At 40.8% G+C, this 25454-nt stretch overlaps 1 protein-coding gene across 8 annotated transcripts in view; it reads left to right on the forward strand.

The window, feature by feature from the left end:
• Window positions 1–165: 165 nt before the first annotated feature.
• Window positions 166–25454, forward strand: part of WIPF2 (WAS/WASL interacting protein family member 2) — a 48659-nt gene continuing 23370 nt past the window's right edge. For 2 of the 8 annotated variants that reach the window (XM_015078559.3, XM_053212039.1), the window contains exon 1: window positions 25159–25278. Coding sequence is in view for 6 of the 8 variants with exons in the window: in XM_053212037.1 (XP_053068012.1) it covers window positions 25216–25278 (63 nt within the window). In the remaining 2 variants the exon portion in view is untranslated. Of the gene's footprint in view, window positions 303–511; window positions 665–6753; window positions 6930–21873; window positions 21914–25146; window positions 25279–25454 lie in introns of those variants that run through there. The other 6 variants (XM_053212037.1, XM_053212038.1, XM_027033828.2 and 3 more) reach the window with 6 other exon arrangements.

Genomic DNA, 25454 nt, shown 5'->3' on the forward strand with positions numbered 1-25454 from the left:
GCGGCTACCCGACCGCTTCCGCCTTTACGTGCGCCGTTAGGGGGCGGGCTTTCCGATAGCGCGTGCGTGTAGTGTCTTTTCGCCCCCTGCTCCCTCCTCCTCTTTCCCCCGCCTCCATTTTGTTCGCGGACGCTGGGGACGGTGGGAGCAGATCCATTTCCGGGTTGGCAAAAGGGGCGGCGGCGGCGAGAGAGGGAGCTTGCTGGGGAGCTAGCCGGACGGGACGAAGCCGGAGCGGAGGTGGCGGAGGATTCGCTCCCGGGGCAGCTACAGCCCGGTCGAAAGGAGGCCGAGGAGGCTGGGTATGTCGCTGAGATGACCTGCGTACTTGAATGGGAGGGAGGGCCGGGGTGGGGGGCATTGGGGCGGGGCTTGGAGAGGACAGAGAGAGAGAGAGAGAGAGAGAGAGAGAGAGAGAGGGAGGGAGGGAGGGAGAGAGACAGAGAGGAGATTGGGGGAGGGGCCTAAGGGAGAGGGGGGTCCTGGGGGCGGAGTCTGAGGGGTGAGTGGAACGCTGGGCTGGGCCTGAAGAGTTTGGAGCGGGGCGTGGGCAATCTAAGTAGGGAGGAGTGGTCGGGAATTGGTGTGGGACGAGCGCTGACTGAAAATGGGAAGGAAGGTTACTGAGAGACAGGAAATAAGGAATCCTGAAGGGTTGGGTAAGGTAAGTAAGACGGCAGCTGGGAGTGAGGAACAAGTAACCGTGCGCCTAAAGGGAGATGGGGAGGGCGGACTTGTTGTGAACAGGTAATTAACAGGATGCTGAGTGAGGAGGCCACTGTGACATTTTAGGGATTGAGTTGAGTGACAACCAATGGTTTAGGATGATTCAGGAAGCTGCTTACACTAGAGGGTATCTTGAGAGCGTTGGTGGAGAAAGAATCAGAGTTGAGATAAAGGTATGAGAAGTACTGAGTTGCGCATGGGAGCAACCTAGAGTTGAGGGTTCAGATTGGAGTGGTGTGAAGCAAGGGAAGATGGAAATCTTAAAGTGTTAGACGTGGGCAGCGTGTGGTGGTAAGTTACTGATCAGGAAGGAAAATTACTAAGAGAGAACGCACGGCTGAGGAGCTGGAAGAAGCTGGCCTGTACTGGAGTTCGTATTTTTAAAGGGATTTGAATAATCTGTTACTGCTTTGGGCTCCCCCAGGATCCACCTCCTTTTTCATGGTGCTGTTTTTACTCATTGTTTTCTGAATGATTTACGGAATGTTTTGGTGGCTTTTGTCTCCTCCTACAAACCAAAAGAGAACCTTGGGGAATAAGGACTGTTCTAGCATACCTATGGATTTACTAAGTAACTTTGAGGCAAGTCATTAAACTGTCCTTTTTTCCCCCCCCCTTTGAAAGACAGGTTTGGTTCTTCTCTGCTTCTGAAAGATTGTTTTAACTAAGTGGGACTTTTTTTTTAAGTTTATTTATTTATTTTGAGGGGGAGGAGGGGCAGAGAGAGGGAGAGAGAATCCCAAGCAGGCTCCTCGCTGTCAGCACAGAGCCCAACACAGGGCTCGAAGTCACAAACTGTGAGATCATGACCTGAGCCAAAATCAAGGATCAGATGCTTAACCCATTGAGCCACCAGGTGCCCCTAAATGGGATCTTTAAAGTGGTTGCAAAGAAGTGATCTCTGACAACAAGATTGCGATATTGGTATTTAGAAGACCTGTTTTCTCAGTTTCTTCTCAGCCTTGCTGCGTTTGTTACACCAGGGAATAGTTGGTTTTCCGCGTTTGTTGTGCCAGGGAATATAGTTGGTTTTGATTTAATACATGTTCAGTTTTTTAACTTTTTTCCGAGTCAACTTTTAGTAGCCCAGAATTTCATATTACTTGTTACATTGTATTGGCTACCATCAAGATGGAGATAGGGAAGTTAGAGCTTGGGTTGAATGAGGTTGGTTGATGAGGAATGTGAGAGAATGCAGTGTTTTATTTTACCCTTGCCAAACACTGACTTTCCTCAATGAACTCGGAGAATTCGCTGAAAAATAGTACTTTATTTAGTTGAGCCTTTTGCTTTGGTCCTGGCAGTTTGGCCCCGTTGGTGGGGAGGAGTGTGCTTGTGGCCAGTTTCAGCTTCTTTATTGTTAATACTTTGAAATCTTGACTATTCCAATTTTTTCTTTGGGCATAATATTCTAAACACTTTGCTCATAGGTGAACTTATTTAATATAGCTTAGAAGAAGTGTTCCTGAAAGTCTTGGCATTTCTGAGGTCTGACTTGGATTTGCTTAAGAGGGGGCAGTTTCCAAATCTACCTCATACTTGATATCTGTAGTGTTTACTTTAGTTGGTACTGATTAGTTATGTGATGTCAGCACAAAGGTGAAATGCAGGGCAAGGTGGAAGATGTTGATAACAGTGGAGTTTTCAGGTTTTATTAATGGCTTTTAAGAAAGGAAGAGAGAAGTCCTGTCCCTGTCGAAGACACAATTTCTTGACCTCTTCTTAGATTGGGAGAGTAACCTAGTGTACTTGTGTCTGTTTTCCTATTGCTCTGAAATGATTCTGAAAGTCTTGGGCTTGTTCAGGCTGTTCTCAAGCAAACTATAGTCTTCTTACCCCAGCAAGAGCAGGAAGATCTTCAGGCTATGAAGTATATAGTACATACTTATTTGGGGGTAAAAACCAGCTTAATATTTTGCCGTTATTTGAACCACAGGGTGTCTCTTTGGTTTGTTTTTCAGAGGGTTTGGAAATACGTTATGGGAGTTCAGAGCTCTGGGCAGGCTTTTGGTATAGCCTGCTCTTTAACATAATGATTTTCCAGTCTTCCTATCCTGTCACGTTTTTCCATTGCTCTACTTGAGCCAGTCCTAGGTAGAAAATGGCAAATAACACATTCTTTCCCTGTTCTTTTTAGTCTCTGGTTGATGTGTTGTCTGTGTCACAGTTTGATACCTCAAAAATGAAAGGATTTTTGACTGCTTTAAATGGAGAAGATGACAGTAGCCGAGCTGGGTTTTCTGGGCCAGAGAATGGACTCTGTCAGAGCAAAGAATAGTTGCAGAGACACAAACTGGGACCTTAAGCTGTGACTAACATTTTGGCAACATGCTTCCCTTTGCCAAATAACTTCTTTTCTTCTTGAGTGTGATTGTTGATCTCCTTCTCAAAGTAGGCTCTTGTGCTCCACACAACTCCCAAGCAGAAGTTGGCAGAGTTCCGGTTGATTGACTGTCTTTTGAGGGATATGTCCTGGATTAGAGTAGATGGGGTGTTCCTTGTCAAATTGAGGTTCATTGGCAGGTCCTGAGAGCTGCTCTGCAAGGAAATGGAGTCAGTATTCTTTACTGAATGTTCTTGCACTCCTTTATGCTTCTTCTAAATTCAAACCTGTTTCTTATTCACCTGCTGATTAAGTGCAGAATCATTGCCTCTGCCTAGCTTTCAAAGTCCAGAGCACTGAAGAGAGAGAGAATTTCCCACTTTTTTTTTTTTTTTTTTTTTTTTTGCTCCACTCTCCCTCTCAAGCCTTTTAGCCTAGGGAACCACAGGCTAAATTCATGAGTACTTCTTGGTATTATTATAGACAGGTATTAAACACAATTTTTATTTAATGTTTACCTTTTTTTGAGAGAGAGCATGAGTGGAGAGGGGCAGGGAGAGAGGGAGACACAGAGTCTGAAGCAGGCTCTAGGCTCCAAGCTGTCAGCACAGAGCCCAATGCGGGGCTCAAACTCAAAATCCGTGAGATCATGACTGGAGCCAGTCTGACACTTAACCAACTGAGCCACCCAGGCACCCTATAAAGGGGGATTTTAAAATGGTGAGTAGAACTTTATGGAGAAAAACAATGTTGGTAGGGAAATCAGGTGATTCGTTTGCTGGTGTCTGTGTCAGTCTTAGATCTCAAGATTTTGACTTAATATGCAGAAAGAGCGTTTGGGGGCAAAGAAGTTATCAAATGGGAGAGCCAGGAATTGGCTTCTTACTTGCCATGTAACATGGCAAAGTTATGACAATTTAGAATGGCTGTACTGAGTACTTCGTTCTACTTAGTAAATACCATTTTGTTTTTCAGGGGATAATTAGTTGAAGATAACTGTGTCTCTAATAGGTCTTGGGATGGATTATGAAGATCATTTCTTGCAGTCGATGGCAATGGCCCTTGTAACATTGGAGATAATCCCGAAAAAAAATCCTCTTTTTGGTGGCCCTGGATTCAGGTTCCTCTTGCCATTCTTAGTCCAGAGTATTCTGTACCTGATATGCAGGTTTGGGAAACTAACAGGTTCAAATCCAAAGGTTTTGACTCTGTTCCAGGGCTTTGATTGTGGTAACAAACAGGATTATTGGAGTTGTGTTTAATCTTGTCTCAGATATTTCTTTACTGAAGAATGTCTTAAAGTTTGGCACATCTGTTTATCTAAGGAATGTGTATAGATTTCCTTACCATTTTTAACTAGTTTTCAAAAAGGTCTTTAGTTTTGTGAACTTTGTGGATTCAGATTAAGCTCCATTTGGATTTTAAGGCCCCTTGGTGAGAATATTTTGTTTTGGGTCAGTATTTATGATATTTCTTCCATACAAATGTATCGACCTACTTTCTAAGCTAAAAAAAAATGCTGAATTCCCTTTTTTCTCTAATCCCTTTTTTCTGTCAGTAATCCCTTCTGACTGTGAAAACATTCTCCATGTATCTGGATCGGGACAGTTAGTTGTGAAAAAGATGGAATTTTCTTCCAAAATGGTACAATCTAGGAGTGCCTGGGTGGCTCAGTTGGTTAAGTGTCCAAGTTTGGCTCAAATCATGATCTCAGAGTTGTGGGTTCAAGCCTCACATTGGGCTCTGTGCTGACAGCTCAGAGCCTGGAACCTGCTCCAGCTTCTGTGTCTCCTGTTCTGCCCCTCCCTCACTCACACTCTGTCTCTCTCTCTCAAAAATAAATAAACATTAAAAAAAATAATAAAGTGGTACAATCTAGTATGGAGTAGGATGTCTGAGATTTGTGGATAAGTGAATTGTCTTTCTTTTCACTCCCCCCCCCGCCCCATGCTTAGCTTGCAAGCAGGATATTTGTCATCAAATCATTTAAACTTCATCACTGTCTTAGAAATGAGGATAGGACTGTCTTTAGCAAATTTTATTTATTTATAAGTTTTGTTTCTGTTTTTCTTTAGTTATTTATTTTTTTTAAGTAGGCTTCACACGCAGTGTGGATCCCAGTGCGGTCCTTGAACTCAGGAGGCTGAGATTAAGACCTGAGCTGAAATCAAGAGTCGGATACTTAACTGACTGAGCCACCCAGGCACCCCATTTTATTTTTTAGTAATCTCTATACCCGGCATGGGAGTTGAAATCACAACCTGAGATCAAGAGTTGCATGCTCCTCTATTTTTTTTTTTTTTTAATTTAAAAGTTTATTTATTTATTTTGAGAGAAAGAGACAGCATGAGCAGGGGAGGGGCAGAGAGCCAGGGAGAGAGATCTTGTGGAGCCTGCTTGGAATTCTCTCCCTCCCCCTCCCCCTCCCCCTCCCCTCCCCTCCCCTCCCCTCCCTCCCTCCCTCCCTCCCTCCCTCCCTCCCTCTCGCTCTCTGCCCCTCCCGTGTGCACACACATACACTTTTTCTCTCTCTCAAACATTAAAAAAAAATACATTTATATGGTTCAAAATTTAAAAGTTAAAAAAAAGAGTGTACATTGAATAGTCTTTTATGCTTGTGTACTCGTGAGTCCAGTCTGTCTTCCCAGGGGCAACTGATGTTTTCAGTTTCTTAAGATCCTTTCCAGAGATAACATGTACATATAAAGCATATATATATTTCTTGCGTTTTCTTTTAAACAAATGTAGCACGCTGTTAGTACTATTTGCATTTTTAAAAAACTTACTTTTGCAGTCATTCCATGAAAGCAATAGAGATTTGGCACCTGCCGTGTATTGGTAGACATTTTAAATATTTCCGCCTTTATGCTATTACCAACTATGCCCTAGTGAGTAACCATAAGCATTTGGCCCTTTGTGACTATATCTGTAGGGTAAATTATAAGTAGAATTGCCAAAGCTGATGTGTTTTTAGCCCTGTTACTCATTTATTTGTCAAGAAGTTTTGAGCTCCTACTGTGTGACAGGCTCTGTGCTTTGCCAGTGAACAAAACTGACTGAGCCCTTGCAGTCATACAGTTATGGTCTGGTGGGGAAGACATCCATTAAACAATAATTAATTACTGTTTTGCTCTAAATACTGTGGAAGCAGCTAATGGGCAGCCTAACCCAGGTTGATTGGGAAACAGGGCAGTGAGGGAATGTCCCCAAGGAATTGACTTTTAAGGCTGACACCTAAGGGATGCGGGGCAGACCAAAGACTGTGCTAGGTGGACGGAATGACATAGATGAAGATCCTGAGGAGGGGCCATGTTCTTTAACATGGCTATTTTGAAGAATTGAAGGAAGGAAGTTCCAGTGTGTCTGGAGCTTAGGGAATGAGAAGTAGAGAGGTAGGCAAGGCTTCAGGGAGTGTGAGGTCTCCAAAAAAACCAGATAAATGACAGTGAATTTTGAGCCCAGTCTTTACAGGAGAGATTTTTCTCAGTTCTTTTCACAGATATTAATTTACTAGTGTTGATGCTGAAATTGTCAATATCGTACAGAAATCTGATGCTTGTACAATGGAATATGTATTTTATAAGAACTTTTTTAGATAAAGGAGATTCTTTTAGTCTTGAGTCATTTTATTTTATTTTATTATTTATTTATTTATTTGATTATTATTATTATTTTTTTTACATTTATTTATTTTTGAGAGACAGAGTCAGTGAGAGCACAAGTGGGGGAGGTGTAGAGAGAGAAGAAAACACAGAATCCGAAGCAGGCTCCAGACTCCGAGCAAGCATTCAGCACAGAGCCCGACGTGGGGCTCAAACCCACGAACTGCGAGATCATGACCTGAGTTGAAGTCGGTCACCTAACCAACGGAGCCACCCAGGTGCCCCGTTATTACTTATTTTTTTAATGTTTGTTTATTTTTGAGAGAGAGACAGTGTGTGAGCTAGAGAGGGGCAGAGAGAGCCAGAGACACAGAATTGGAAGCAGGCTCCAGGCTCTGAGCTGTCAGCACAGAGCGCGATGCAGGGCTCCAACTCATGAACTGTGAGATCATGACCTGAGTCGAAGTCAGATGCTCAACCGACTGAGCCACCCACGCGCCCCAGTCTTGAGTCTTGATTTTTAGGTCTGGCAAATTAAACTTGCATGGCTGGATTAGGTCTTAAAATTTTAGGATCTTGGAAATTGGTTTGGAGGTTAGTAATAATTGGGGAACCATTCTGAGATTATGGGGGATGGTGAATTTGGCCATACCCCCCTGAACACACCCAATCTTGTCAGATTATGGGGATGTTGAGATGGATGGTTTGCCAGACCTGCTGCTTAGGAACAGAAAACCTGTTTACTTCTAGAGAATATTGACTGTTTTTTGTAAGCCTCATAGGGCTAGAGGGTGAGCACAGATGTTCTCATTATGAACTGGTGAATATAATACTGTTTGTACCCGTCCGTCATCTAGGCCATATGTCTTAATACAACACATAACTCTTACTGGACGTGAAAATGAATCGGTAGCCCAAGGGCCATTATAACTCTGAATATATGAAAGCATTTTTATCTGCAAGTATATTGACTTTTGTTCAGACATCACAATACTCTTGCTTAAAGCCCAGATGGTCCTGTTTGATTTAGTACCTTTTTTGTGTAATTGGATCAGCTTGCCCTGTTGTCATAACTTAAAGTAGACTCTTGGTTTAGCAGCCCAGCAGTAGTGAGCAAGGAATGAAAATGTGCAAATTTTTCTAGCATTTCAGCATGAAGCGTCTGTATATCTGATGGCTTCGGGGCATTAGAGTGAGAGAAGAGACACCTCAACAATGAAAGTCACAGCTTTGTTATTAGATTATCTGTGGTGAGTCAGGGCCTAATATATTATCTTTGAAATGAGGCATGACACTTCTCTCCATGTGAAGTCTGGATCAACATTTTATGGAGCATCTGTTTAAGTTTTCTTTCAGGCCTTTTCTCATGGAGACTGTCCTCACTGGATTTCCCTTACTCCTGACTCTTGTCTTTATAGGCTTTTTACTTGTATCTTTGGGATGTGTGGAATGAAGGCTGCTGGGACATGGAAGCTGAAGCCTAGTAACATGAGACACAGCTAGCCTAGCCTACAGTGAGAAGAGCCATTTTTTGTCATCTGTGGCTAGGTTACAGCCTAACCCACTAATTAACAGTTTCCTAGAACTTGTAAAGATGTTTTGACCACAGATGTTGGGTGTTTCTAAAAAATTTTTTGATTAGTTGTGTTAAATTGAAAATAAGACCTAAAAAAGGAGCTAAGGTAATTGATTTCAAGATCTGTCCCTTTGTTTTTATGCTTACCTTTGCAGTTAATTTTCGTCATGATTTCTTCTTGAGGCCTCGAGTTTCTTCACGTATTTGACCTGCGATAGAGTGAACTCTGGGATGGTGAACATTGTTAGGTCACACCCAGGCTGTGGCGGAGATTGAGGTCACATTAGGCAGCCTGCTTTCATTAGAGTTGGATCTGAGATACAGGTTCTAGAATTAAGCATATAATGGCCTTTTAATTATTTGGTTGGTTTGGGATTTTCTGCTGTTTTTAACTACATTGGCAACAGATCCAGTACGGACCTTATGGTTTGAAATTTTGGTCAGTCTGAAGTTTGATTTTGCTTATACAGTGTTAGGATTTTTTGCCTTTTAGTAATTAAATGTTTGGATTTTTAAGTTGAAATAGTAAGAATACACAATTTAAATAGTCAAATAGTACTACAAGACTTATAATTAAAAGAACAGCTGCTCCATTTCTCCTTATTTGTCCTCATTTTTAGTACTTTCGGTGTTTTTTTTCCTGATGCATATTATTTCCATATTTTTACATGGTATGCCTGTACTGTCATTTCTTGGTTTTTCTAGTCTCAGATATTATCTATTGAATTTCTATGAAAGATGATTTTGTATTCTTTTTTAAAAGATTTTTTAAATTTTTATCATAATTAAAAAAATTTTTAAATATTTGTTTTAGAACGGGGGAAGGGGAGAGAGAGGAAGGGCAACAGAGGATCCGAAGTGGGCTCTGTGGTGATAGCAGAGAGCCCAATGCGGGCCCGAACCCATAAACCATGAGATCATGACCTGAGCAGAAGTTGGATTCCCAACCGACTGAGCCACCCAGGCACCCCTTTATATATTTTTTAAGTTTATTTACTTATTTTGAGAGAGAGAGAGAGAAAGAGCACATGAGCAGGAGAGGGGCAGAGAGAGAGGGAGAGAATCCTAAGCAGTCTCCGTGCTGTTAGCTCAGAGCCCAAGTGGGGCTCAACCTCTTGAACTGTTGAGAGCATGATCTGAGCTAAAATCAAGAGTTGGTTGCTTAACTGACTGAGCCACCCAAGCACCCCAAGATTTTGTTTTTAATGTTTGTGTGTGTGTGTGTGTGTGTGTGTGTGTGAGAGAGAGAGAGAGAGAGAGAGAGCGCGCGCACATGCGTATGTGTAGGGGAGGGGCAGAGAGGGAGGGAGACAAAGGATAAAAGCAGGCTCTGTGCTGTCAGTGCAGAGCCTGATGTGGGGCTTGAACTCGCAAATTGGGAGATCATGACCTGAGCTGAAATTGGACTCTTAACCCACTGAGCCACCCAGGTGCTCCAGATTTTTTTTTTTTCCAACGTTTGTTTATTTTTGGGACAGAGAGAGACAGAGCATGAACGGGGGAGGGGCAGAGAGAGAGGGAGACACAAAATCGGAAACAGGCTCCAGGCTCTGAGCCATCAGCCCAGAGCCTGATGCGGGGCTCGAACTCACGGACCGCGAGATCGCGACCTGGCTGAAGTCGGATGCTCAACCGACTGCGCCACCCAGGCGCCCCAAGATTTTTCACAGTGAACTCTACATCCAACATGGGGCTCAAACTTACAACCCCGAGATCAAAAGTTGCATGTTCTACCAACTGAGCCAGCCAGAAATCCCTGATTTTGCATTCTTATACTGTTATCTATCCTCAACTCTTTCTGCTACTTTCCTAATACAGTCCCATCACAGTTTTTATTAAACCAATATTTTATATGTTTTTATGTATCAGGGTTCATTCAGAGAAACAAACCATTCTTGATATTTCAAAGAGGATATTAGATGCTTGCACAACCATTGGAAGATCATGGGAACATAGGTCAGGGAAAGCCACTTTGCAGGGATTACAAACTGCTAACCATTAATAATCTTGGCTATCTTAAATACCAAAGCAGGCAGTTTGTAGAATATTGGAAACCTGCAAAACGACATGTCTGTCATTTGTTGGAGGCCACACACCTGCTCATTGCTACTAGAAAAGCAATAATGACATATACCTTTCTTACATCTTCTAGGGCTTGAGTGAATGAGTCTGTGCTGATGGAATTAATTAATTTATTTATAACATGGGGCTCAAACTCCCTACCCTGAGATCAAGAGTCGCATGCTCTTCCAACTGAGCCATGGGTCCAGTTGACCCATATGTACTGTTGGAATTTAAACCACAACTCCATTGAAAGGGCATTCTGGGAAATGTAGTACCCAGGTTTTCAGCCTCCCTTTCCATCTTCCATGAACCCAGAAAGCGAATACAGGTAAATGTAACCTAAAGAAGAAAAATTAACATCCAGTATAATGACTGTGTGTACTATGCTTATACAGTATTTCCTTATAGATTTTCCCTTTAAATATAATAATTACCATTCTTTTCTTTCCTTTTTTCCTTCCTTCTGCTTGATTTATTGAGTATCAATCACTAGTTCATCCCTAAACTCTGAGGAAAGTGTAAATCTCTTTTCAGTACAGTTACATTAGTGGAGCCTTGTTGAGAGGCTTTATGAAAAAGGGTTCATTGGAGGTGGTGCATTTTTTTTGAGACTTACCTGTTTCTGCCTGCACATTGGTTGGAAGTTTGGATGTAAAATGTTGTTAGAGATGGTATTTGGAAACTTTAAGCCTTGTTTTGTGGTCTTATGACTTTCAGTGGTAGACTATGAAGTTTGATGCTATTCTGATTCTGGATTTTTTGTATGGGATTTGTTTTTTCTCTGAAAGATTTTAGGATGTTGTCTTTACCCCAGGTATTCTGAAATACAGTGATACATGACTGTATACCTTGGTGTGACTATTTAAAAATTCATCATGATTGACATTCATTGGGCCTTTTCAGTCTGAAGCTTATTTCCATCTATTCTGGGAAATTTTCTTGTATTATGTATTAAAAAAAAATTTTTTTTTTTAACGTTTATTTATCTTTGAGATAGAGAGAGACAGAGCATGAACAGGGGAGGGGCAGAGGGAGAGGGAGACACAGAGTCCAAAACAGGCTCCAGGCTCTGAGCTGTCAGCCCAGAGCCCGACGTGGGGCTTGAACTCACGGGCTGCGAGATCATGACCTGAGCCAAAGTCGGCCGCCCAACCGACCAAGCTACCCAGGCGCCCCTTGTATTATATTTTTGATAATGTATTCTTTGGTAGTGATTTCTGTCCTTTCTCTTTCTGGGAACCCTTATTATCCAGATGGTGAAATTCCAACACTGGTCCTCTTAATTTTTTTTTCCTCATGAATTTGTCTGTTTTTCCCTCCTCATTCAGTTTTCAGATATTCTGAGTTTTTTCTTCCAACTCTTCTGTGATATTTTTAATATTTGCTATTGGCATTTTAAATTTCCTTAAGCTCTTTTTGTTCCAGAACTTTATTATCATTATTATTATTATTATTATTATTATTATTTAACATTTGTTCATTTTTGAGAGAGAGAGAGAGTGCAAGCAGAGGAGGGGCAGAGAGAGAGGGAGGCACAGAATCTGAAGCATGCTCCAGGCTCTGACCTGTCAGCACAGAGCCTGATGTGGGGCTCGAACCCACGAACCATGAGATCATGACCTAAGCCGAACTGACTGAGCCACCCAGGTGCCCCAGAACTTTATATATAAGTATTTTCACACATTGTCAGGAATTCTGTTTTGTTACTTTGATTCTTGTCTTTCCTGTAAGAGATTTTCTTCAAATGTCTGGTAATTTTTGGCTGTTTATTTTTAAGAATGAGGCACTAAAAAGCTCTCAGTGTGGAGCCCTGGCTCATCAAGTGGTAGGCATCACTGTAGGGTGTATTGGCAACTGGTTATTTTCCTTGGAGAGGACTCTTCCAATCTCCTGCGTAGAGAGGATGAGCCCAGCAGTAGGTGGTTTGGAACCAAATTGGGGAAGAGAGCTGAGGAACGGGGACAGGTCTCATCGCTGAGTGGAAGACTTTCACTTGATCTCCCTTTTTACAGTATGGCACTCCTGCTCTAAGCTGTAACTGCTCCCTTGGTTCAGAGGCTTTCTGCCTGGCAGCATGGGCAAGGGAAAGAGGGTACCTCTTTCTTTTTTTTGAGAGAGAAGTCGCAAGTGAGTGGGGAGCAGAGAGAGAAGCAAGGCTCACCCGAAGCAGGGCATGAGCTCACCCCAAGCAGAGTTCAGACTCACGAATTGTGAGATCATGACCTGAGCCCAAGTCACATGCTTAACTGAGCTACCCAGGTGCCCAGAGGGGAATCTCTTTCCTTTACAGACTTTCAATCAGTTCTCCTGTTTTAGCCCCTCCAAGGCCCCTTTGTCCAGAGGTACCAGGTGCCTTTGGTTTCTGAGCTTTTTCTGAGATTCTGTGGTGGGAATCTACTTTCTGCTGCAAGTGTTTAACTTTTTCCTTCCTTTGAAGTTACTTGTCACTAGTGCATGTGCCTTCCAGCTTCCAAAATTTTGTTGACATCCTTCTGCTGTTGCATCCTTTCCCATTTTCTTCATTTTTTTTTTTTTTTCAGGTTTAGGTCTTAAAAAAAAATCTCTTGTCGTTTTAATGGTGTTTCATGAGGGAACACTAATAAATGCATGCAACACGTTTATGTTGACCCAGCTTATTCATCAGCTTTTCCTTGCTGATTTCCGTTCAGACACAATAGTGTTGGTGTAGTTGATTATTAATACTCTTTCAGAACAATGTTTTTCAGACTTCCCTAATACCCAAGTATTACTTAAGGTGCTTCTTAAATATACAGATCACCAGATCTTTCTGCTGAAATATTTCTGATTTTAGTAGGTCTGGATTAGGGTCCAGGAGTGTGTGTGTGGCTGTGTGTGTGTGTGTGTGTGTGTGTGTGTGTGGTGGGTGGTGGGTGTGTGTTTTAAACAAATGCCCTAAGATGTGTCTTATCTTCAGGTAAATTTGGAAACTCTGTTTTAGAAGAACCTTTTAAACAATTTATTGCTCCCAAGTCTCTAAGGCAAACTTCTCAGGCTCCACCTAGTATTGCTTTTGTATTCAGACTGTGTTTTAGTCTGTCTGGCTTTGGTCTGGATTTCTAAATTAGAATGTGTGTCCTTCATCTGATTAACTCCTCTCTTCTCTGGTTAAATGCTGGCTGATGTTAATGGCTTTGGCCTTGTGTGACTCCCATTTTTTTTTTAGCTAGCACTTCTAGACCCATTGGTTCTTGGCCTGTGTGGATGAGGAGGAAATATTAGTTATGAACATTGAGCTACTCTCTGCATAATTTCGCTGTCCAAATCCAGGAATCTGTTAATTTTTTTTTTTTGGTGAAGTGGAAAATTGACTTAAGGTTTTGAAAATAGATGTACTAATGATCTGCCTTGGACTAATGCAGAATCATTTTTGGAGATGTTAAAGGATGTGATTTGAAGTTTGTAACTTTGATAATATGAAAGGGCACATTCTATTCTCCTTTTTGTATTATGGATCCCTAAGGCCTAGAAAGGAAAAATGGTTGAACCATTTACTGCCAGTCTGTAACGCATCTGGAAATGAGATGTTTGCAGCTGCTCTTTGGTTGCTGTGAATTGCTTGGCAGTCAGGAACCAACTAGTACATGTCTTATAATGCAGAGGCCAAGTTTAGGATCCTAGTTCTTGGTTCTCGGAAATCTTGTGGCTGTTATTAGCTAAAATACAGCCTGAGAAAGTCATGTTGGCTCTGACGTAGAGCTGATGTAAATCCTAAGATGAACAACTCCAGAGAAACAGCTCTAATATGTTTTGCAAGTTCCTCTGAAACAGTTTTGGTGAATGAAGCCACAAAAACAGTTCTAAATCTAGTGTTATTGTTTGCTAGATTATTGATCTCTGGCTATGTTACAAAACACTACTTTGAACTACTACTGATTTATTGCAGTTGACTGTTTTCTATATATGTTCCCCTACCTTTCCAGTACTTTAGTGTTTTCAGGTTAACAGGATTTTTCTCTTTGCTTTGAGGGGTGTAGTAGGTTCTGGTGAGGTCATTCCCTGACCTCTGTTTAGGATAATTTTCAGACATTTCATTTACCCTTGATCTTGCATTAGTTAATCTATAGCCATCTCTTTTATGGAGCCATTCTTTGCTGTTGTGGTTATTTAATTGAACACAAGAGCAGACTTCTCATTGATTTGTCATCATTTTAGATGAGAGGGCTTGGCTCCTGGGTTGCCCTGTATCTGGGAATAACCCGTGGCACCTAATACATGTTATATTAAGTAGTATGTGAATAAGTACACTTCTGAGTTTATGTTTTTAGGGCTTTAAACAAATCTAAGACAAGAGGAAAGAGTCATATTAGGGGAAAAGCTGCATCATGGGATGTGTACTTCCATTTCTTGTTAGAGAAATTATATAGACAGGATATCTTCATACAGTTACATATCTTTCTTCTGCCTCTTTCCTTTTCTCTTTCAAGGTTGTGTACTGCGTATAACAGTGAAAAGTCATTGATGTAGAGAGTAAAAATCCAGCTTTAGTGGTAGAAATTGTAGGATTTTCAGTTTAAATATTCACAGTGTGTATGTGATTTTTTTTTTTTTTTTATTACTTGTTTTGGATCAATCCTATTTGCTGCATAGTTGGATTTCCATGATGGAAAATGCCTGCAGTTGGAAGAGTGATTTTTTTTCCCTTCATGGAGTAACCTTGGTGTTTTAATTAATTCTGTCTGTATGCATGATAGAAATCTGTTTCACCAGTTTTGACTGAATTGAATTTCAAGGGGAAGGTAGCACCTTTTCCATTGAGAGAAGAGGGCTGTGGATTATTTTTAAAGCCTTTTTTCAGGTTGGTGGGAGGGTGGTTAAATATCTGTGACATGAAAGTCATTCTAGTCTGTTTCCTTATGTTTTAGAGAAACCAAAATGCTTTAGTGGAAACCCTCCACTGTATTCTATCCTAGAACACATGAAGGAGTGTTCATAATTCTGTGTTGACATCAGTTCCCACATAATTATAGGAGCCTGTTGTTCGTTAGTCTCCTGGAGTGGCATGTGAATACTCTTAGGTAGCTCCTGGCACTTCTCCCATGTTGAAGTTCTTTCGTTTGGCAACTGGATGCCATTGTGTTTACTGTGGTAATGAGCTCCTACCTCACCATACTGTATTGCTTTTCAGGAGCAAAATTGAAGGGCAGGTGGATAGGCAGACAGATTATCATGAGGTGATTTTTAACCCTGGGAAGCTTCCAGTTAGTATCTAGGTCCCTAGCTGTGCTTAAGCCAAGAGATGAAGTACAGTCTATGGGATTAATGAGATAACCGATTGAATTTGTTTACTCTGGGCGTGAAACTATTGGTTGGTTTAAACTTCTTTAGTATAGGCATGTTGGATGGAGAAGGATACTACTTTAAAAAAAAATTTTTTTTTAATGTTTATTTATTGTTGAGAGAGAGAGAGAGACAGAGTGCGAGTGGGGGAAGGGCAGAGAGAGAGACACACAAGATCCGAAGCAGGTTCCAGGCTTCGAGCTGTCAGCACAGAGCCCGATGTGGGGCTCGAACTCACAAACCATGAGATCATGACCTGAGCTGAAGTCGGATGCTTAACCAACTGAGCCACCCAGGTGCCCTGGGATACTACCTTTTTTTTTTTAATATATATATTTTTTTCAACGTTTATTTTTATTTTTGGGACAGAGAGACAGAGCATGAACGGGGGAGGGGCAGAGAGAGAGGGAGACACAGAATCGGAAACAGGCTGCAGGCTCCGAGCCATCAGCCCAGAGCCCGACGCGGGGCTCGAACTCCCGGACCGCGAGATCGTGACCTGGCTGAAGTCGGACGCTTAACCGACTGCGCCACCCAGGCGCCCCTGTGGGATACTACTTTTAAGGGATTTGGAGAATGGCATGTAAGGCCTCAGATTTCATCTTCTACTACTCTTGTCTGTATTCTATTCTAGCTACCCTGGCTTTCTTACTAGTTCTCTGACATGACAAGCTCATTCTCATCTCAGGGACTTTTTACTTGCCATTTTAAAATTCTTTTTGGAATACTCTTTCCCTAGATGTTCATAGGAGTTGTGTGCTCATGGAGAGACTTCTTTGTGGAGAGCTGGCCCCTCTCCCTGCGACCCTGTCTAAGAGAACACTCCATCATACTCCTAGTTTCAGCCTTTCTGATTCTCTTTTTTAAATTCTTTTTATCAGTAACTGAGATACGAGATTGTATTTGTTTCCTTGTTTATCTCTTCTAGAACATAAGCCCCAAGATTGTAGAAACTTGTTCAGCCTCTAGAACTGAGTTTATCAATCTCAGCATTATTGACGTTTTGAACTAGATGATTCTTTGTTGTAGAGGACTGTCCTATGCATTATAGAATGTTTTTATCCACTAGAAGCCAGGAGCACCCTCCTAGTCACAACAGTCAAAAATGTCTGTAGACATTGCCAAATGTCTCCTGGGGGACAAAATCATTCCAGCTTAGAATCATTGTTATAGAACAGTGCTTTGGTTCCTAGTGAATGCTTAAGAAATATTTATTGAGGACGCCTGGGTGGCTCAGTTGGTTAAGTGTCCGGCTGTTGATTTTAGCTCAGGTCATGATCTCACAGTTTGTGGGTTCAAGTCCTGTGTCGGACTCTGTGCTGACAGTGCAGAGCCTGCTTGGGATTCTCTGTCTCTGTCTCTCTCTCTCTCTCTCTCTCTCTCTCTGCATGCATGCTCTCTCTTCTCTCTCTCAAAATAAGTAAACTTAAAAAAATATTTATTGAATGGATCAAGTGATGGGTGCTTAATAAATATCATTGGGTGGTAGATGAATTCATGAATGATTGAATTTAACAAGTTAAAAAAATTTCAAACACTGAACTACACACAGTCCCGTGTTTCTTCCTTTCCTGTTTTTCATAGATATCCATTCTTTTTTCTGTTTCTGGCACAATGTCCATCCTTTACTTCTTTTTTTCCACCACTCTTGTTAGCTCTTTCAGACAGTGTTACTCTTTTTTTTAATTTAATTTTTTATTTTTTTTAATTTACATCCAAATTAGTTAGTATATAGTGCAACAATGATTTCAGGAGTAGATTCCTTAGTGCCCCTTACCCATTTAGTCCATCCTCCCTCTCACAACCCCTCCAGTAACCCTCAGTTTATTCTCCATATTTATGAGTCTCTTTTGTTTTGTCCCCCTCCCTGTTTTTATATTATTTTTGTTTCCCTTCCCTTATGTTCATCTGTTTTGTCTCTTATTAAAGTCCTCATATGAGTGAAGTCATATGAATTTTGTCTTTCTCTGACTGACTAATCAGACAGTGTTACTCTTAAATTTACTTTTGTTCAGTTCAACACATTACTACTGAACACTTTGTGCTGTAAAGTAATAAAAAAGAAAACTGTAGAAAGATGCAGTGCTGTCTGTGCTTAAGAGCTCATTGGGTAGGGGGTATGTGCAACTCTTGATATCAGGGTTGCAGGTTTGAGCCCCATGTTAGGTATGGAGATTACTTACAGATAAAATCTTTATTTAAAAAAAAAAAGAGCTCATTGGGTTAAATGGACATACATATATGAAATGTTCCTCTAAATTTAATTCTTAGTTTAGAGTAATGTCTACATGGGTACTAATGGGCCAACACAGGTTATTTGAGTCAGTAGTAAGTGCTTATCAGAATGGGGTGAAATTACCGATGAATTTGGAATGTAGTTTCAACAAAAATCTATCCATTCACTTTCTACTTTTTTTTTTTTTTTTTTTTTTAAAGTAGGTTTCATGCCCAGTGCGGGTCCCAACATAGGGCTTGAATTCAAGACCTGAGCTGAGATCCAAGAATCAGATGCTTAACCAACTAAACCACTCAGGCACCCCTACTTTTTACTTATTTTTATTTGTTGCAGTTACCCTTGGTTTTTTGCTATTCTTTTTTGCCTAAAACCTTATTGAGAAATAATACAAAATGGAGTTGTTCATTTTGAACTTGTTTGAGGTAAATGTTTCTAGGGTTTGTTGTGTGATTATGAACATTGGATTCATCAGTGGGTTTTTAATGTCTATGCTTGGAAAGTCTTGCCACCCCACCTACCTGGGTTATTGAAGCCTTATTAGGTAATGCTGTAGTTTCTTCTGACTCAGATTAAAGTACACCAAACAAAAACTGCATTCTGCATTATGTGACTTTGTCTCAGGGCAGCTGATTTTCTATTTCTGCCAAACATTTATTGTTCCATCTCTGATACTATTAGATTTATTTTGCTTTGAACTGTTGGATCAGAAGAATTCCATCGAGGGGAATGTCTGGAACCTTTCCTCTTGAAGACAAAACTCTCTTTTCTTTAGATGATTTGGAGACAGAGTAGGCAGAGTATTGGTCTTTTAGAGAGTATCTTGAAATGTCTTTTTTATCTATCTCTCAGCTTCTTTGTGCTGGGGAGAGGTTTAATAGGATAGTAAAGAATTGAACATGTTTGGGGCACTGGGTGGCTCAGTCGGTTGGGTGTCTGACTTCGGCTCAGGTCATGATCTCACAGCTCATGAGTTCGAGCCCCAATGTCAGGCTCTGTGCTGACAGCTCAGAGCCTGGAGCCTGCTTCAGATTCTGTGTCTCCCTCTCTATCTTCCCCTTCCCTGCTCATGGTCTGTTTCTCTCTCTCTCAAAAAATAAATAAACATTAAAAAAAAAAAAAAAAGAATTGAACATGTTTTTAAGAAAGGAGAGAGGGGCTCCTGGCTGGCTCAGTAGGTAGAGCATGTGACTCTTGATCTTGGGGTCGTGAGTTTGAGCCCCACATTGGGCATAGAGAGTACTTAAAAAAAGAATTTTCTTATTGACATCCCAAATTCATATTCATTTAACTGATTCTTGTAAGGCAGAAGGTAAGGCTCTTGAGACTTTGCTGAGGGAGGCAGCCTACTTTTTAAGGTCAGTTTTATTTTTTCCCCTGTGGGATTTTGTTGGGTACTTCAGTACAAAAACTGTAATTTACTAGATAATCAAAGGTGAGATGAAAGGAGAGTGCTGTTACTTAAGGTCTCTTCGAATGAAAGTACATGGCATTAAGATTTAAAGTTAAAAAACCTTTTTTCTTTTAAAAATAACTTGTAATTGAGACTTGAGGGTTTTTTTTTTTAATGTTTATTTATTTATTTATTTATTTTTTTTTGAGAGAGTGTGAGCAGGAGAGGGGCACAGATAGAGTGGGATAGAGGATCTGAAGCAGGCTCTGTGCTGATAGCAGCAAGCCCAATGCAGGGCTTGAACTTATGAACCGTGAGATCATGACCTGAATCAAAGTCAGATGCTCAACTGACTGAGCCACCCAGGTACCCTGAAACTTGAGTTTTATAATAATAGCAGAATGCCATTTCAATAAAGGCCCCAAATGGTAGTGGTAACTAGAATATCTCTGAGATTATTTTAAGTATATGAAAATAGCAACAACTAAATTAGATTCTTCATTTATCAAATGTGAAAAGTTGATGTCTTTTTTTTCTTTTTATATATAGAGAGAATGCATGCACAGGGAGAGAGAATCTTAAGCAGGCTGCATGTCCAACACAGAGCCCAAGCTCAATGCAGGGCTCAATCCCATGACCCTGGGATTGTGACCTGAGCTGAGATCAAGAGTCGGATGCTCAACTGACTGAGCCACCCAGGAGACCCTAATTTTTTTTTTTTAAGTAGGCTCCATGCACAGCATGGAGCCAATATGGGACTTGAACTCACAACGCTGAGATCAAGAACTAAGCTGAGATTAAGAGTCAAACACTCAACTGACTGAACCACCCAGGCGCCCTGATAGCAACTCAGCATTTTTTTTTTTAACATCTTATTTTTAAGTAATTACACCCAACATGGGGCTCAAACTTACAACCTGGAGATCAAGAGTCTCGTGCTCTACTGATTGAGCCAGCCAGGAGCCCCTTCGATGTCTTTGTACTCAGAAGTTTGCTCTTACAAAATACGTATTTGGAATGAAACATTAGGAAATTGAATAGAAAACTAGGTTTTGTCTTTTGAGGAACAGAAGAGAGTGCATTGCTTTTTAAAAGTGCGTTGTTTGAATTTTATGAAGACTTATCTCTGAGTTCTGTGATAATTTTGACATCAGAAAGATTTGAAATACTGCTTTCTGAACTCGATTTAAAAGAAACGGACTCCCGAGGATGTGAATGAAAAGCTTATTCTGTCATGGTTTTTGAGGTAGAAGGGCTTACAAAGGGAACTTGTGTGTTGATGAACTGGAGGCAGCCTCACAACATTTCTGAAAATCAAGGACTCTGAAGAGCACAGATGGTGAGGTTTTATAGTTCTCATTTAAAAGATCAGAAAGGAAAGACTTAAAATTCTGTAGAGAACCCTCTTTTTAGGTTTAGGTTTAATCTCAGGGTTGTTAGGTTTTAAAAATTGCAATAGACAGTGCTTCTGGAAGGGCTGGAATTTGTCCTTTGTTTAAAAGTAGCTGGCCATGGGGCACCTGGGTGGCTCAGTCAGTTGAGCGCCTGACTCTTGATTTTGTCTCAGGTCATGATCCCAGGGTCTTGGGATTGAGGCCCAAGTGGAGCTTGTTTAAGATTCTCTCCCTCACTGCCTCTCTCCCCCTCTTGCATGTGCACACTCCTACATGCTCTCTTTCTCTAATAATAATAATAATAATAATAATAATAATAATAAATAAATAAAAGTAATTGGCCACTAAAACTTGTTATTCTGTTACAAAACTTTAGGAACTGTTTTGGTTCACTTGTTTTTAACTAAAAGCAGACCCTCTACTTTGGCTTAGTGATTGTTATCCATCTTAAATTAGCTTGAATAAAGCTTTTGGGGATTTTCAGGGAAAGGAATGTTGTATTAATGTAAATTTACTTAAGTTGGGCTGCTCTTGGGAAACCTAGAGAGAGCTGTTTGTATTCTGTTAATAAAATAGAAATTTGGAGTGGGTTGAATTTTCATTTGGGGAAAATACTAGAAATTGTTAAACCAAACCAATTTCCAGCAGAAATGATTTCCGTGGCGATTAACGAAATTGCAGGAGATCAGAAGGGCTGGTGTTGAGTCCTAATTCTGCAGTTTACTCCAAAGTGATCTTGGGCAATGCCCTTACTTAGATCAGTCTTTTCTCTAGTGTGCATGCATGCATGCAATTGTATCCACTCCTGGAGCTTTAGTGTCCTTACCTGTAAGATGGAAAGCAATGATACCCTACCATAGCATATTGTTGTATAATAAGTGTCAATAATAGGAGCATGTCACGCATGCAGTCTATGGAGGCAGAAGAAAGGTTGAAAGCCCTGCTGGTTGTCAACACTAAAATCTGTCACATGATGGTGATTTTTTTTTTTTTTTAATGGATCTATTTTGAAGTTGGAGTTTGAATTGAGCCTATTTTTAAAGAAGGTGTCTGTAACTGTGTAATTAATATAACTGGTCTTTTCCAGTAGATTGCTTTATAGAAAAGATATGCCTTGCTAGAGAATTTCTATTTTGCCTAATAAATGATGGTCACTGTAAGGCATAAGGTTGTTCTTCTAGATCACTCCTTACTTTGTAGCATGTAGGTTGGATCACTTGTGGATATGAAAAGAATTAGAGATTTGTCTGAATCTCTTTTCCAGGTCATTCTAGGAGACCATTTCAGTCACGGCAATGGCAAAGGTAGGTAGAACTGGGAACTCAGAAAAGGCAGGAATTGCGGTGACTGGAATTAGTTGAAAATGTTTGTTTCTGAGTAGATTATTACTTTTGCCTATTGTTTACTGTTAGCTTTTAATTTTTTTTAACTTTATTTATTTTGAGAGAGGGTGCGAGGGGGGAGTGGGGTGGGGAGAGAATCCTAAGCAGGCTCTGTGCTGTCAGCACAGAGCCCAATGAGGGGCTCTATCTCACAAACCATGAGATTGTGACCTGAGCTGAAATCAAGAGTCAGACACTTAACCGACTGAGCTATCCAGGCACCCCTGCTAGCTTTTTAAAAGAATGCTTTGGGGGAACTGTCAGAGTGAACCCAGAAAATTCAAACAGAAGAAAATTTTTTCATCTCTGTAATCTTTATTTTAAATTTGCATTCCCCCTCCCAATTACAGGTAGATCGTGAGGATTTACTATTTTGATCAATTTAAAAAAATATTTTTGTTTTTTATATTCTAGAGAGAGCGAAGGTGGGGAGAGGGGCAGAGGAAGAGAGAGAGAATCTTGAGCAGGCTCCATGCTCAGCGCTCCATCCCACGGTCCTGGGATCATGACCCGAGCCGAGATCAAGAGTCAGACACTCAATTGACCGAGTCACCCAGCCTCCCCTATTTTAATCAGTTTTTAAAGTCCAGTATGTTAGATCCCTGGCAAAGAAAAACTAGACTTAGCTTTGAAACAGAAATGGTGTTTCCTTTGGAGAGCAGTCAACTTCTTGATTCTTGCAGTGAGTTCAGACACCATTCCCCATGGGAACCATCTAGCCAGAGTACTGTCCAGTTTTGTGATTGGAGCAAAAAGCTCTGTTGGGCATCCAACCTATAGTGGCATTACTGGAAGGGTTGGGATTTTGAAGACTTTCACAGTCATGTTTCTAATCAAATTCTAACCACCTCTAAAGATTTTTAGTTTCTTAGAACCTTTGAAATATTTGCTCTTTATTTTCATCACTAAGTGTTTAAATGGTTTTGAGAACACTGAGAGAAGTGTTTAAGTCATATCCTTTATTCACAGGGAAATTGTGATCACCCTTGTAAAGAGTTCAGAACCAACCCTCCTCAGTGGATTGTCATGCTGGTTTGATCTTTTAAACTTGGCTTGGTACACATGGTCTCTCATCTGTGCTAGGGGCTGCTTGTGAGATTTCTTGGGTCATAATCTAATCACCTTGCTTTTCTGGAAGCGGTTCTTTCATGGATTAATTGGTGAAGTTGTACCTTTCTTGTCATCTGTAATTTGTACTCTCAGTGCTAATATTATTTTGGCTTTGATTTTTGGGGGAGAAAGGGTCAAGAAGTGGGATTTCCTTGGGGCCAACTTTTTGGGGGAGTTTTGCTCTTGAGTTTTGGTTTTATCTTTGCCCCCTACTTTAATGTCTTAAAGTAAGACAATTCCCTGGTTTTAATCTCATTTGTAAAATGAGGATCACTTACAGACTATAATAATTGGGGGACAACTGTATAGTTTTTTGTGTGTGATCTGAGAAGTAGCTAAATTCTCACTTGGTGTTTATGCTCTGATCAGATTCCAAGGATGTGAGTATAGTAGCGGTCAGTAGACTGGCCAGTGAGTCAGATCTGGGCCGTGGTCTGTTTTTCTATGACCTGTGAATAAATGGTTTTTGTATTTTTAAAATGTAAAAATGTAGTTTTAAAATGTAAAAATCAAGAGTGAGAAGATATGCCACAGACTGGGAGAAAATATTTGCAAAAGACACATCTGGTAAAGGACTGTATCCAAAACAGACAAAGACTCTTAAAACTCAACAATAAGAAAACAACCTTATTAGAAACTGTGCAAAAGACCTAAACAGACACCTCACCAAAAAAGCTACACAGATGGGAAGTAAGCATATGAAAAGGGGTTTAACTTCATACATTATCAAGGAATTGAAAATTAAAACAGTGAGATAGTGCTACTACACACCTATCTAAAACACTGACAGCACCAAATGCTGGCAGGGATGTGGAGCAGCAGGAACTCTCATCCATTGCTGGTGGGAATGCAAAATGGTGCAGTCACTTGGAAGACATTTGGGGAGTTTGTTATCCAGTGTAGCTCTTACCATATGATCTGGCAGTCACACTCAGTGGTATTTACTCAAATGAGCAAAAAATTTATGTCTACATGAAAACTTGCACAAGAATATTTATAGCAGCTATATTCATAATTGTTAAAACTTGGAAGCAGCCAGGGTGTCTTTCAGTAGGTGAATGGATAAACAAGCTGTTGCACATGAAGACAGTGGAATATTATTGAGCACTAATAAAGCTATCAAGCTATGAAAAGGCATGGAAGAAACTTAAATGCATATTACTAATAGAAAGAAGCCAATCTGAAAAAGGCTACGTATTATATGATTCCAACTATATGACATTCTAGAAAAGACAAAACTATGGAGACAGTAAAAAAGAGCAATGGTTAGGGGAAAGGAGGGATAAATAGGCAGAGCACAGATTTTTAGGACAGTGAAACTATTCTGTATGATGCTACAGTGGTATGTAGTTGTCATTACACATTTGTCCAAACAAAATACGTCACCAAGAGTAAGCCCTAATGTAAACTATGGACTTTGGTAATGAGGTGTCCGTTGTATCAAATGTTCCACTGCAGGATGTCGATAACAGAGGCTGTGTATGTGTGTGTGAGGGGAACAGGAATATATGGGTACTCTCTGTACTGTCTGCTCAATTTTGCTGTCAACCTAAAACTGCTCTTTTTTTTAATGTTTATTTTTGAGAGAGACAGTGCAGGTGGGGGAGGGGCAGAGAGAGAGGGCGACCCAGACACAGAATCTGAAGCAGGCTCCAGGCTCTGAGCTGTCAGCCACAGAGCCCGACGTGGGGCTCGAACTCATGAGCCATGAGACCATGACCTGAGCCGAAGTTGGACACTTAACTGATTGAGCCACCCAGGCGCCCCTAAAACTAGTTTGTTTAAAAATTTTTGCCAAAATAAAATCAAAGAATAAAATGTTACAGAGACCATATGTGGCCTATAAAGCCTAAAATATTAATATTTCTTACCTGACCTTCTACAGAAAATATTTACCGAACCCTAGACTATATCACAGAAGAACTAGGAGAAGAGTTGCTTGGTTTCTCTCTGGTATCCTGCCCTGCCTGGTACCCTGAGTCCCCCTGAGTACTCAGTGTCTCTGATGGCAGAGTTGTTCTTAAGAATTTCCATTTCATTTGCAGGTATATGAGTGACCTAAAGCTGCAAATTAAAACGGAGAGAAAGCAGTATCAACTGCGAGCAGGGCAAGGATGCCAATTCCTCCTCCCCCTCCACCACCCCCTGGTCCTCCTCCACCTCCCACTTTTAATCAGGTATGTACTTCTTCCACCTGGCTATCTCAAAACCTTAATGGATACTTAGGGCTTCCTGGTGTAAGACATGGAGTACTCAAAGATACGTGGCATAGAAAGATGGAGAAAAAAAATGCATGAAGTCTCTCCTCATTAACTGTTTCTGATTCTTGAATGGTCCTCTTAGGACTATAATG

The sequence above is a fragment of the Acinonyx jubatus genome, chromosome E1 (assembly GCF_027475565.1).
Source record: "Acinonyx jubatus isolate Ajub_Pintada_27869175 chromosome E1, VMU_Ajub_asm_v1.0, whole genome shotgun sequence".
NCBI classification, from domain to species: Eukaryota; Metazoa; Chordata; class Mammalia; order Carnivora; family Felidae; genus Acinonyx; species Acinonyx jubatus.